The sequence below is a fragment of the Diceros bicornis genome, chromosome 10 (assembly GCF_020826845.1).
Source record: "Diceros bicornis minor isolate mBicDic1 chromosome 10, mDicBic1.mat.cur, whole genome shotgun sequence".
Taxonomy (NCBI): Eukaryota; Metazoa; Chordata; class Mammalia; order Perissodactyla; family Rhinocerotidae; genus Diceros; species Diceros bicornis.
In genome coordinates this window covers 47,432,288-47,446,520 of record NC_080749.1, presented here as the reverse complement: position 1 = coordinate 47,446,520, position 14,233 = coordinate 47,432,288, and the positions used below count along the sequence as shown (strand labels likewise).

General features: G+C 36.2%; 1 protein-coding gene across 13 annotated transcripts in view; it reads right to left on the bottom strand.

The window, feature by feature from the left end:
* Positions 1 to 13,335, bottom strand: part of LOC131410787 (sodium channel protein type 2 subunit alpha) — an 81,936-nt gene extending 68,601 nt beyond the window's left edge. For 8 of the 13 annotated variants that reach the window (XM_058549149.1, XM_058549151.1, XM_058549154.1 and 5 more), the window contains exons 1-6: positions 13,025 to 13,335; positions 11,993 to 12,111; positions 3,151 to 3,240; positions 2,247 to 2,375; positions 1,587 to 1,678; positions 436 to 708 (exon numbers count right to left, since the gene is read on the bottom strand). In XM_058549149.1, the coding sequence (XP_058405132.1) occupies positions 436 to 708; positions 1,587 to 1,678; positions 2,247 to 2,375; positions 3,151 to 3,240; positions 11,993 to 12,111; positions 13,025 to 13,291 (970 nt within the window). In that variant the 5' untranslated portion in view covers positions 13,292 to 13,335. Of the gene's footprint in view, positions 1 to 435; positions 709 to 1,586; positions 1,679 to 1,770; positions 1,863 to 2,246; positions 2,376 to 3,150; positions 3,241 to 11,992; positions 12,112 to 13,024 lie in introns of all 13 variants that reach the window. The other 5 variants (XM_058549150.1, XM_058549158.1, XM_058549159.1 and 2 more) reach the window with 2 other exon arrangements.
* Positions 13,336 to 14,233: the final 898 nt, after the last annotated feature.

Here is a 14,233-nt window from a genome sequence, read left to right as displayed (position 1 = left end):
TACATACATTGAGTCAAACAAATAGGACGAAATTATTTTTCCCTAATCTTCTTAATAATACATTTCAGTATAATACACTGAAAAGTTCAAATTACAGATTTATTTATTAAGAAGACTTCCTTAGATGAAATGAAAACTCCTGATTAATGACTACCAAATAAATATTTTTGTTTAGACGGCATAATATGGTATTGCGTTCAACACTGGTTTAGGAAAAGGTAACACATTTTTACATGGTAACTTTTATCACGTTGATTGACAGATAAGGAAAAAGAAGTAAGGTATTTGATTTCTCCACTACATATATAAAGGTATCTTAAATTGGTCTAAGTCATTCAGTTCACATGAAAATTGAGACAATTTCCATTATATATATATATTTTTTTTAATATTTAAAGGACTAAACAACTTAACGGTTAAAAAAGTATATCTTACTTTTATCCTCAATATAGTCATCCCAGTTAAACATGCTCACTGTCCTATTGAAAGCGGTACCATTTCCATCCAGTGAGTTATTAAAGAAGGTAGTGATGTTTATTTCAAAGGAAGAATTATCTGGGGGCCATTGCAAACATTTATTCCGCAGGTTGCCCATAAATAGCTGTAGTCCTATTAGTGCAAACACACTCAGACAGAACACAGTCAGGATCATTACATCTGAAAGCTTCTTCACCGACTGGATCAGGGCCCCCACGATGGTCTTCAAGCCTACAAATAAAACCAAAGGGAAGAATTTAAATATATTATTCAACAGCTAGTTCACCGACAAAAACATCATGAGTTTGTCCTGGAAAATAAAGATGTCATGCAGAATGCCAACACTATTAGTTTAATGTTTGTGATTGAATAACATTTTCATGAAAAGCCTGCTAGCTGGTGAAAATGAATGAAAGCAGAACTTGTATGTCCATTAGAAAATTGTGAATGGAAATGAACTAAAAGTGTATTTCCAAACACTCCTTAGAGCAAAAGAAATGATTTTGTTATTCATGCTTAAACATCAACCTTGTGTAAATATTTTGCTTTTATTTGCAGATGTCTTACTCCCTAACCTCTTATTGATTTTAGAAAAATCTATATGAATAGAGTAGCAAGAAATCTTGAAGTCACTGAATTACGAGGTTATATATTTGTAAATTCTGCAAGCTTGAGTGTGGGTTAAAAAAGGAAGACATCTGAAAACTGAGCCCCATGCAGCACTCATGCTATCCCTTGCTCTTTCATTTATCTGCGTTAAGAAAATTACCAGTTTTAAACTTAAATGGTCAAATTTGCATCAGTTTGAATGCCTCATAGTTTAGCTTCTATGCAAAAAGCTTGATGTTATAGGATGCAAACCATGTAGCCTGTTACTGCAAATGTCTCATGCAAAAACTTGTTAAACTCAAAGGCTGATTTAGAACAGTGTTAAAGAAAGCAATTAGGAAAAGCAAAGAATCAAATCCATCCAAAATATGATGTACTGATTCTTGTTTTTTTGCATATTTATTTGCAATAGGTGACAAGCAACAAGGCTTATGCACAACAGCTGTGATTGTAGCACCAATGGAGCTAAAGTCAGCCTCGGTGTTTAACCTAGCTCTCACCTGGAATGACTGAGATTGTTTTCAAAGCTCGGAGAACTCTGAATGTTCTCAACGCTGAGACATTGCCCAGGTCCACAAACTCTGTCACATATCTGTAATAGGGAGTTCACACACAAACACAATAACACACAAGAAACAGTTGGAGATATAAGGGGCCTACCACCTTATACCAGTTTCTTCTTACCTGGAATTACAGAAATAGTTTTCAAAGCTCTCAAGACTCTGAAAGTTCGAAGAGCTGAAACATTGCCTAGGTTTACAAATTCTGTTACATACCTGTAGAATTAAATCAGAGTTATTCAGAATTTAGGGAAATCTAAGTCTACGTTGGTCTTTCATCAAGACCTTCTCAACTTCAATGAGTGCTGCCATCAGATTTCTCAGTTAAGAGAAAAATGGCGTTGCCATCAATCATAATCTCTGTTACTTGGGAAACTTTGTTACTTTACAGCCTAATTGAAACCAAAGCCATATAATTTACTACGAGAGTTCCTAATTTCTCCAAAGTTCATAATTTGATTGGAAGAAAAATAATCTAAATTCATATGATAACTAAGAAACATGCTTGCTCTGTTCAGAGAAGCCACCAAAGAGAAATACAGTGTAGGCTCCCACTAAGGATTTACTCTTCCAGGATGGAAAATGTATCAAGATACTTACGCAAAAGTAATGACTGTGAAATCCAACCAATTCCACGGATCCCGTAGAAATGTGAAATCTTCTAAACAAAAGCCCCTTGCAAGTATTTTTATAAGTGATTCAAAAGTATAAATTCCTGTAAAGGTGTACCTGAGAGAAAATAGCCAAGCCCACATTAAAGATCTAGTAGGTAACTTACATGTACATATCTTAAAGGTGACAAACAAAAATTAGAGGTTTCAGTATTGATCTATATTGGTCTCTCTATGATGTAGAGCTTAGGTAGGGCTTAAGGCAAAAAGAAACATTACATTCTGAAAGACATTCTCATTGACTAACTAAATGAGTATGTACTTGCTACATTAATTAGACTAACTAAATGAGTATGTACTCGTTACATTAATTAATTTGAAGGCCCAAATAATATGGTTCTATATGAAGATATTGTCTGAAATACACTGGCTTTTGGTCTGATTTAAGCAAACTGGTATTAATCCAAAAATGAACGAAGCATTTGTGCTTAATAAAATATGCATCACAAAGAACCATGAGATATATACTAAAAAAAACATAGAAAGGTGATAGGCATGATAAAAAGAACATACAAACTAGGTATAATTTTTATCATTGCATATTAGTAATCACTGGTGATCTCCAAAATTGTGAGACTCACAAGCAAGATAAGATGGCTACAAATACCGGCAGTCAAACCAGCGCAGTAATTTGAGCAATTGAATGAGCCATGCAAGCCTTGTCCTAGAGGAAATTTGCAGTTGAAATGAACTTGAATCGTTGTCTAACTTGTCTGGTTTGGAGGAGCTAGTATGGTTTGCTAAGAAACTCATGAGGTCTCAAGATGTTAAACGCACAATTTTAAATAGAAAGGAATGACAATATTGAAAGATATTTTTTATTTTCTACTTACTCCACATTCTTTGTCCAGTCTGGAGGGTTACTCATGGTCATAAACACACAGTTGGTAAGGATAGTGCACATAATGAGCACATTGAATAAAGTAGAAGAATATCGTCAAGGAAGACAAAGCTCAACAGAAAATCTCACTTTCATGCCCCACCATGCCTTTCACCATCACGAAGTTTAGAACTTTTATGCCCTTATTAATTTTTTATTGAGTTTGTTTTTTCCATTTCTGTAATTTTAACAACCCCATATCTAGGCCATATCAGGCCAAGCCATCAACTATTTTGAGGTTAGTTAGGAGCTTTTAGTAACTAAAAAGATTAAATGCAAAGAAATTAGTTCATTGGTAAATAATTTATCAATTTAAGTTTTTTAAACAACAGACTCAACAACTGAACAGCAAGCTTAGCGTGCATGTAAACCCTGACAAAAATTCAGCAAGAGAACTCAAGTAATTAATTAAATGCATTTTAACTCCATTCTAAGGGTCACCCTGGTAGAATGTCTCTAATAAGATCCTTTCTAAGTGGAGTGTATAATACGCTGTAATTGCTCATAAAATTTTGAAGAGAAGATAGCTGGCGTTAGTCTGTCATTCTTGGGTTTGTAACTGTGGCTATATTACTTATTAATTTCCCTGAGCCGTGGTTCACTTCACTATACAAGTGAGAAAAAAGAACCATTTCTCAGGATTGCTGTGAGGATCAAAGTAGTTACAATATGTTAAGCCTCCTACAACTTAATGTGCCTGGTACATAGTAGAGGCTCAACAAATTGCTTTTCTAATTTCCCGAATCATAGAGAAGACTACTTATAACAACCATCTGGTTTGTTTCACTCTACCCCACCTTGCCTTTGCAGACGTATCCAATGCCCTTCACTTTCCTTTATTGAAAAACAGCAACTCTTTAAGAAAATATTTCGTAGGTTAGATAATTGAAATGACTTTCTTTCATATTTAATAAAAAGCACAAGAAGGATTCAGTTTCAATTATGTAAAACAATAGACTTTATCAATGTAAATTTAGACACAATGATAAAAATCCCAGAGAGTGAATATGTGCTATTTATAACTCTTCTCACTCTTTAGTTTTACTATAAATCTTCACATTCCTTGCACATAAAATATCAACACCATTTTCAGTGCAGTAAAAGAGGACAATGAGTAGCCAATGTTGTGTTAATCTATAAAGGAAGTTTCTTTGCACCTACGACTGGCTTTAGTCAAAGCAACAATTGATTTTTTGTTTTACTAGCAGTGATATAAGGCACATGCTTAATTCTCAGCTTGTTCAAATGTATCCACATGAAAACAGTTGTAAGTGAATGATGTGGATCAGCCACGTGAGGGCACTACAACCTAGAAAAACATCTCAAGGATGAAACATATTTTTCCTTTATTGCTAAAAAGGAACAAAAATTAAGATAAAACTAAAGATGATTTGCCATTAGTATATAAAACTAACTAAAAAAAAAGGATCCTCTGTGTCTGCTAGCCTGCTAGGACCTCCTGGAGAAAATAAGTCCGCTTGGCAGATTAGCACCATTCTAAATGCTTGGTTTCCAACCTCAATGGTCCTCAACACAGTGCTGTATTTCTCCACTTTGCTCCATCTCTTGCTCTCTGCAAAGACAATTTCAAATATTCTCCACTCTCCTTTGACCTCTGACCTTCTTCCTTTCCTCCCTACCTCAAGCTGATGACCTTAGTTCCTACTTCACTGAGAGAAGAGATAGCATCAGACTGCCATACCTCTACCTCCCACCTTCAAACTGACATACGTCTCTCTATCAGGACCTATCTTTCCCCCTTCCTTCTTCAATGGTGGAAATTTTCAATCCCTCCACCTATACTCTGGGCACCTTCTACCTTTCCAGAATACTTCAGAAATCTCTTATCTCTTCTTTCTCTTATCTTTATCATTTCCTACTCTACTGGCCTCTTCCTAGCAACATAAACTTGCTTAAGTCTTTCCTATCTTGGGGGGAAAAAAAAGAATATTTTCCTGTAACCCACAATCCTCTTTAACTACTTACCACCCTCTTTTCTCTTTTTCACAGCCAATTTCTTAAAAGAGCTATTTATCCTTTCTTTTGCTCATGTATCCAACACATCCTCAGCCTACTATCTTTTCTTTGTAAAAATGACAAACTCTCCATGCTTTGTCAGTGAAAACAAAAGGATAACTTTGAGTTCTTATTTGACTTGCTCCCTCAGCAGCATTCCACAAGGACGGTTCTTCCTCCTTTCACTACGTTCTCTTCCCTTTGCTTTTATGAGACCCTAATTCCCTGGTTTCTTCATGCCTCATGGGCAACAATTTCTTTATATCCTATGAAATGTCGTAATTTCCTTTATGAAAAGAAGAACATAGGATATCTAAGCCACAGTCCTCTCCTGCTATACTCATCCCAATAGAGCTCATCAACAAACATGGCTTCAAGTACCATTTACATACCCATGAATCTCAGATATTTCTCTCCAGGCTAGACCTCTCTTCTGAACTCCACACACCCATTGTCCATATGACATCTGCATTTACATATCTCATTCATACTTCAAAATCATTTAAAAGATTTTTGGTTCTAAAACTGAAGTAAAAATCTTTTCATCCCATCCCTTTGCTCCCTCCCACCCAAATACTGCTCCTTTGACATCTCTGTATCTTAGAAGGTATCCCATGATCTACCCAGGAACCTAGGAGCAGTCTTGGATTTCTCTCTCTCCCTAAACCTCCACATCCAATTTAGCACCAAATATTGTCAACTCTACCTGCTATCTCTGGACTCAGTGTACTTTTTTCCATGCCCACATCACTACATGGTTCAAGTGTGCATTAGGTCTAACCTAGATTATTGCAGTTTCCTCCAAACTGGTCTTTTCTGAACCCATGTCTGGTTCCTTTCAATCAATTCTGCACACTGTGCCAAAATGACCTTTGTAAACATAATTCAGATCATTTTAATAGCTTTCCATTACTCTTAGGGTGATGATCAAATGTCTTAGCGTAGTCAAGATTCTAGGGGGTCCAACCCTTACTTACTTCTCTAGTTTCATATTCTTTACTCTTCATTGTGCTCTCCCCAGTCCAATATTACTGTAATTGTTTTACATCGTCAAACAAAATACATTCTTTCTCAAATCACAATCTTTGCAAACGCCACCTCTTCTCCCTGGAAATGCTTTCTACTTCACCCTAGGTAACTCATACTTTTTCTTCAGTACTCAGATTGAAAGTTATTTCTAGTAGAAAGCTGTTCACAATAGCACCTGACCTGTTTAGATCTGCCAGTTATATTTCCCTGTGGCACTTTATACTATTCCTCCAATGACTAATTTTAATGTTGACCTTTTCTATTAGACTGTCAGCTTCACGAGGGCAGGGACCATGTCTGTACTGTTCACCACTATATTCTTGCCATTTCGCACAGTGTCTGTTGACTACTGAATGAAAATAATTTTGTAATTCGTTTGTTACTAAATGGAATAATATTTTTCATTTTTAGTGATTTTTGATTATGTATTTATTAATATGAAACAAAAATACAGCATGGAATTTGTCTTCACATATATTGAGCACACAAGTTTCTACACTTTTTTTTGACAGGGAGGATATAGGATAAACATAAGGTGAAAATTAATAGCCTCAGGAGATTTATTTCACATAATGGACTGAGCCATGGTTTTATGACCTCTAAAAAATATTTACTCTTTATAATAGTAGAATTTAATTAATTTAATTATAATGAAGTAAAATATAAATTTCAATATTAATAAACAATGGAAAGCAAGATTATTGTCCAGTAAGTCACAACTGATAAAGCATTATATTCAAACAGGTGTTTTCCACATTGCATGACTATCATTTTAATAATAGAAAATACACTTAAGTTAAAGATCCTGACAGACACTCAAAAAGGAAAGCAAATAAACTCTTTTGCTTTTAAAGCAAAATAAGAGATAACTAGAGTCAGGTTTTTATGCTTTTGGTATAATAGACGCCTCTAAATAGAGAGTTTCAAAATCCATTAAATTGTAAAAATCACTATGGATTTATTTTATCAGTCACACACTTCCTAGAGTTTGGTGAGTGACTGAAATAGTAGGATTTCAACCATAACAAACATATGAATATGAAAAAAATAATGTAAATATTGATTTTGTATTGGTGATAACATACATTGAAAAAGGATAGAAACTCCACATCAAGGTAGATTTCAAGGGGTTAGAAGTGGTTACAAAATGCATATGTCCTATATTATTTTCTAAATATATAGGCCAAGACACCAACTAGAGTATATTTTTCAAAAGAACAATGTATCCCAGAAAAATATTTCTTTAAGAGCCTTGGTATAATAAATAATATAAAAGAGGCAGACTAATGTATAATATCAGGAAAAAAGGATCTTTTTAATCTATTAAATTTTTTATGCCAGGTATTAATAAAAATGTGTTAACCTTTTGATTGATACTGTCTAATGGGCGTCTCAAAAATAACATGTTCAAATCCAAGCTCTTGATTTTATCCACCATATTGCTCCACCTGAATTTGTCCCAAGCTCAGTCAACAGCAACTACATTTTTCTTTCTTGGCCAAACTAAACACTTGGAGTCATCCTTAGCTCTGCTGATTTTCTCATACCCTACATCCAATTGCTTAGCAAATCATGTCAGCTCTTCTGCAAAACACATCTAAATTTGGTGACATTTTGCCACCCTCATTGTTTCCACCACAGTCCAAGCCACCATCATCCCTTGCCTTCATAATGGCAGTAGGCCCCTAATCTATCTTCTTGCTTCCAACCTTCCCCCCCATGCAGTCTATTCTCCACACAGCAGCCAGAGTGTGAGTCAGGTCATGACATTCTTCTGCTGAAAATCTTTCAGTCATCTCTCCTGATCTCATTCAGAGTAAATTTGGTGTCCTCACCACGGCCTACAACTTTAGCCCCTGACCTCCACTGACTACTACTGTCTGCCTTTCCCACTCTGCTCCAGTGACTCTGGTCTCCTTGCTGATCCTTGAACACACCAGTTGCACTTCTACCTTCATACTTTGCCTTCATATTTGCTATTCCCCTTAGACTTATTTTTCCCCTAGATTTCTACGTCTCATTCCCTCACTTCCTTGGGATCTCTGCTCAAATGGTACCTTTTCAGAGAAGACTTCTCTGTCCATACGATCTAAAACAGTACCTTGTCACTTGTCTCTTTTACACTGCTTTATTTTTCTTAATAGCACTTATCACTAGCTGACACATGATTTATTTTTATTATCTTTCTCCTCCCAGACACACACACACACACACACACACACACACACACACACACACGAATGTAATTTTATGAGAGCAGGGACTTTGTTTTGTTCAATGTTGCATCCCAATGCCTAGAATAATATCTCCACATAGTAGGTACTCAATAAATATTTGCAAATAAGCAAATGAATGAGTAATGAACACAAAATAAAAGAAAGTGCACATATTAAGTTAAAACAATAAAAACTGACATAAAACACATTTAAAACTCTGAGAGAGAATTTTAGAAATACGGATTATTTTTAACTTGTTTACTATCTAGAAAATATAACCATATTTTATTTAACTATCAAAACAAGACACTAGGCACATCAAAAGCATTTTCAGTTTTCAAAATATATTCTGGCAAAAATATAGTAAGCATAAGTATAACTTATTCTGCCAAAATCAAGAAACAAAACTAATTTGATATGCAATATCTCCTAATGAAGATGACAGCTCTTTACAAAACAAGTCAGGATTTTCATTGGAAATAGAGGTCTCGGTCTAGGTTTAAAGACCGATTTCTTTATTGTAATGGCCATTTTCTGGTTTATAAATTAATGATAATAAATACACAATGACCTCTCAGTTGTGCTCAAACCCACCGTGACCATCTCCAAGCATTTTTTTTTTTGTGAGGAAGATCAGCCCTGAGCTGACATCCGTGCTAATCCTCCTCTTTTTACTGAGGAAGACCGGCTCTGAGCTAACATCTGTTGCCAATCCTCCTCCTTTTTTTTTGCCCCAAAGCCCCAGTAGATAGTTGTATGTCATAGTTGCACATCCTTCCAGTTGCCCAATGTGGGACACGGACTCAGCATGGACGCAGAAGCGGTGCGCCAGTGGCGCCCGGGATCCGAACCTGGGCCGTCAGTAGCTGAGCGTGCGCACTTAACCGCTAAGCCATGGGGCCGGCTCCCAAGCATTTTTAACTTACAGCAAAAATACTGTGCCTGAAGTCAGAAAACCAGGATTTGAGCCTAGGGCTTGTGTTGTGAGGAATAAAAGACAAAATCATTGGGAAAATCAATGGCAAACTGTACAGTATTATATACATCAAAGTTTACTGGAATCTCTAATCAAGTGTGCCACTATCACCAAAAAACTGAAGAATTTATCTATCTTAGACTATTAGCCCAACTGCCTTTCTTTTCTTATATATCTACTCCAAGGTGTGACATTTGAAATATAATATTTTAATTCAAGCAATTAGAGATTTTTAAAAATCTACTTTTCTATGTTGGAAGAAATTTGTGGCTATAAGCCATTTGTAAGCTTTTAAGAAAGTCAACAGTTCATTTTTGCAAATCTTAATAGATTTACCTGGCTGCTTTCACATTTCAACTTGCATCACTGCAGGCCTCCTGACAACTGGAAGTTTTCTTTCTCTCTTTTGGGAAGCAAGCGCAAACCCTCAAATTCAAGTTATATCTTGATTCCTAGAGTGCCCCCCCGCCCTGCCCACCATAAACTGTCCTCAATGCCCAGATTCTCTGATCAAAACTTTTAAAACTGTGCTCATCTTCTCCCACTGGGAAGCTCTTTTTTCAGAGGGTTTTAAATTCAGGTTCACAGGTTCCCTAACTTTCTAGGATTTTTTGGAGTGGAGATGGTAGCTTTCACGCGATTTTCAAAGAAATGCACTATTTCTGTACAAAAGTTTTACAACACAAAACTGTCTCTTTAATACTGGCTTTCTTAATTCCATCTCATCATTCAGATTCAGGACAAAATAGATTTTTCTGACCTATTCAAACCTTCCATTCTGTCACTTGTCTTGCATCTGATTATTTAACCTCTGATTCATTAATCACATTTATTCAATACATCCTCTCCCAGTGTTCACTATGAACAGAGCATTGGAGTACATCTAAATTTTCCACATAATTTTATACATAAATTATGTTAATATAAGGGATATAAAATTATTTTTAAATATAATGAATAATTTATGGTAAGATTTATTCAGTACACAGATTATAAACACTCGAAACAGAATAATAAACCATAATTTATAATTCAGGAGACTCAAATCTAAATCTCAACTTTATGATTCATTCCTAATGCTAACTCAAAGACGTATTTTCTCCATGTACAACCAGGTTCTCTTACTTGAAAAACAAGGTAAGGAAACATTATTGTTTAACTCACAAGAAATTATTAAATCTTAAAACATAAATATAAAATTAACATATGTTGATGTCTTTGCAAAACTTGGGGTAGGCGGTGGAGTGGAATGAACTAGAGGTTAAAAGAAGACTGAGTTCCAGAATGCTATACTTCTAAAGACATCTAATCTAATCCATCTAATCCAACGTAATTTAATCTGAAGATATCTTATCTAACTCAAATATTTTCTGGGTCTGCTAAGGGCAGTGAGCTTTTATACTACAAGCCTTAAAGCCACGTCTGGGGTGACCATATCATGGAATCCTAGGCAATGACTCTTTCTAATTAGGAAACAACATTAAAGGATATGTCCTGAGACTTGGCTTAAATGTTAATTTTCCCTCCAGGAACCTTACCCCTGGTTCCTTTTGCAAAGCGGCCCTGATTCGAAGGCTTCTATGTTCTTCCTGTAAATGCTCCTGCTTGGCACAGCCGCAATCTTCCAAACCTTTGCTTCCTCATTTTTTCTAGGGCTGACTGTCAGCCAGACCACTATCCCTGGCCTAGAATAAAATCTCTCATTCACAACTATGCTATTTAACTTCCAGGAGTAAATCAAATTACCATCTCCCACTAAGATGTCATCAATCCCATTTCTAGGAAGTAGATAATTCAATATGGAGAATACAAAATAAAATGAGGATGTACATGGGTAGACAGACATTAAGCCTTTGGAGAGAGATAACTGTAGCAGGACCTGTGACTTGAATGAAACATAGGAACAAGCAATGAAAAAATAGAAGGAAGGAAGGAAGGAAGGTAGGAAGGAAGGAAGGAAGGAAGGAAGGAAGAAATAGACGATAGAAAATCAATGGGAATGCTGTTGGGAAGAGAATTTGGAGAAATATTTGAAAGGCTAGTGTTATACAGTCACAATTGTAAACATTTACTAACTCAAAGCTTTCAAATGCTGAATTGAAAAGCAGAAAGTAGTAAAATTCAGACAAAAATATATAAAATTGTGCAATTCAGAGTATGTGTATATTTTCAAATGTAAAAGAAATAAAGAAAATTAGCTCCTGGAGTTTACCCTTATATAACACTGTAAAATTTGAAGACTTGTAAAAGGATAGCCTGGTAATACAGTCAAAGTTAATGAAGAAGTCTTGGATGTAGCAAGCAATTCAGAAGGAAGGAGAGGATGAAAGAAGAAAGAAAGTAGTAGTGAGTCAGGGAGAGGAGAAATACTTGGAAGAGGGGAAAAGTGGTTTACTTACCTATGATCCCATTTTGCAATATGCTAACTGTCGAGTAAGAGGAAAGAAAAAGAAAGAGCATATAGCATTGCCAACCACATGTATTTCTGAAAAATTCCCAGCTCAATAATTCAGTCAAAGACCAAAATCATATGAAGTGACTATTTGAAAAAAGGATATGAATGTACCAAAATCTTAATAGCTAATTTTCTAATAGGGTTGAAGGGAGTTAAAATGTACAGGGCAGAGGTGGCACTGAATCGAGAAATTGCTTTCCCTTTATTCAATACTATAAACGTCTGAAAAAGAAAATACATAAAACAGAATTTAGAATCTTAATATTAAAATTAAGACCATTGTAAGAGAAAGGTGAGACCATTATTTAGAAATATAGCTTTATAAAATAATACAGTAATGTACTAATTACCTACATATGACATAATGATAGGTGCTTTTTCTTTCTGACCACTATAAACTCTCCAAAATTAAGTGACATCAGGATTTGAAGAAGAAAATAAAGAAAATTTGTAGTCAGTGCCATAGGAATTCTTAGTATCTCTATCAAGTTTTGATATCAGTATTTTTAAACTGTATTTATAATTCACGAAAAACATACAAGTGAGGTTCTGATTACTTCTTCAGTTAGATAAAAAAAATTTTCACAAGAACTTCAGGGTTTTCCAGGTGTGTTTTTGGATCAGACTCTTTTTTTGGCACTTACAATCCACCTGCTATTATTTCTTCTGTAGAGGGCCATGGAAAGGGCAGAGAGCCTACGGGGTGAAGCCAGAAACCTGCTGCAGATCACAAAGTGCTTCATATAGAGGTCTAGATCCTAAAGAGGAATTTAGATACGACTCCTGGAAATATAATACAAAACATATATATATACACACACATATAAATTATACTCCTTGTTTTGAATTTTTGCTTCACTACACTGTAAGGTGAATAGACTTTTGCCCTTCCTCAATTCTCCCACCGCAGGATGCCTCTTCAGTTCACTGCCTGTCCTGGGAATGTAGGTTCAAATGGGTGCTTCCAAAAGCCTTCTAGGCTAATGAGTCTATTACATCCCAGGCCCACCTAGCATCGTGGTGATATTTCAGACAGAGGGGAGGAGGCACAACATTCTTCACCAGGCACCCTTGGGACTAGTCTAGAACCAGTTAGTAAGTAGAGGAAGTAACGGCAACTTGAGTAAGAACTCACTTTCTTATTGATATAGTAGGGGTCCAGGTCCTCCAGGGGCTCTGACACCATCTCTGGAGGGATGTCTCCATAAATAAACGGAAGGGATTTTCCTGCTTCCAAGTCACTATTTGGCTTTGGGCCATTTTCATCATCCTCATCCTTGCGCTCTTGTTTGGGTCTCTTAGCTTTCTCTTCTGCAATGCGTTGTTCAATAGCAGCAAGGGATTCCCTGGTAAAGAAGCGGAAGCTGTCAGGTCCTGGCGGTACCAGCACTGACTGTGCCATCTTTTCATCCTGCTCCTTTAATCACTGTTTAGCTCCTTGCATAAGAAAGTGCTATGGAAACGAGAGAGAGAGAGAGGGAAAAGCAGTGTCCATTAGGATAAAAGGTGACTGTGGCATTACATGATATTGAGATAAAATATATAAACCAAGCTATCTGTAATATTTTACTAAGGAGGCTGTATTTGGCATTCAAGGGATTCTCAGGCATGCATTCATTTGCTTGCATGAAGATCTTCCACATTCAGTAGGTGTCTATGAGGTAATCTAATCTCTCACTCCCAAAATGTTTGAAGTGAAAATATCCAATTCAGAGCTCGGAAATGGAGGATACTGGTTTGTGCTTGCTGTTTCACTTGTGTGAATATTTTGGCAGCCATCTTTTTCAGCAGCCTGTCTGAAAAAATGTCAGAGATCTAAAACAAGAGATGAATAATCACCCAAAATTGTGGAACCTCTGCGAGGATCTTGCATGTCTCTCTCCATTTTTTTCCACATTCCCTTTGGCCCACTTTTCCACCTTTAAAAGCTTATTCAAAATCAACGCACCTGGTAAAGAGCTCTGGAAATCTTGAAATGCCAGGCTATGGGAACATGTAGATACTGCTTGAAAGCAGGGGAGCGGGAAGGAGCAGGGGATGCCCGATTGCTTTTGGAACTGCTCGGAAGCTACACAGGAAGGGATCCAGCTCCTGCCAAACTGGGCAGGAAGTCACTCACATCAGAGGTCTGGAGCTTGGACCCCCTGGCTTAGCAACCTGCTGCTAGCTAGTGTAATTGCTTCTTAAATTAACAAATTTGCAGTACCTTAGGAAATACTGTCGAGATAGCCCATTTTCTCAATTAGTGCCCATTTCACAAAAATCTACATAGCAGATTTGGACTTGAAAAAAATAGTAAGTTTCAGATAGTTTGTCTTTTAAGCAAACTCCTATTATGTTGGTC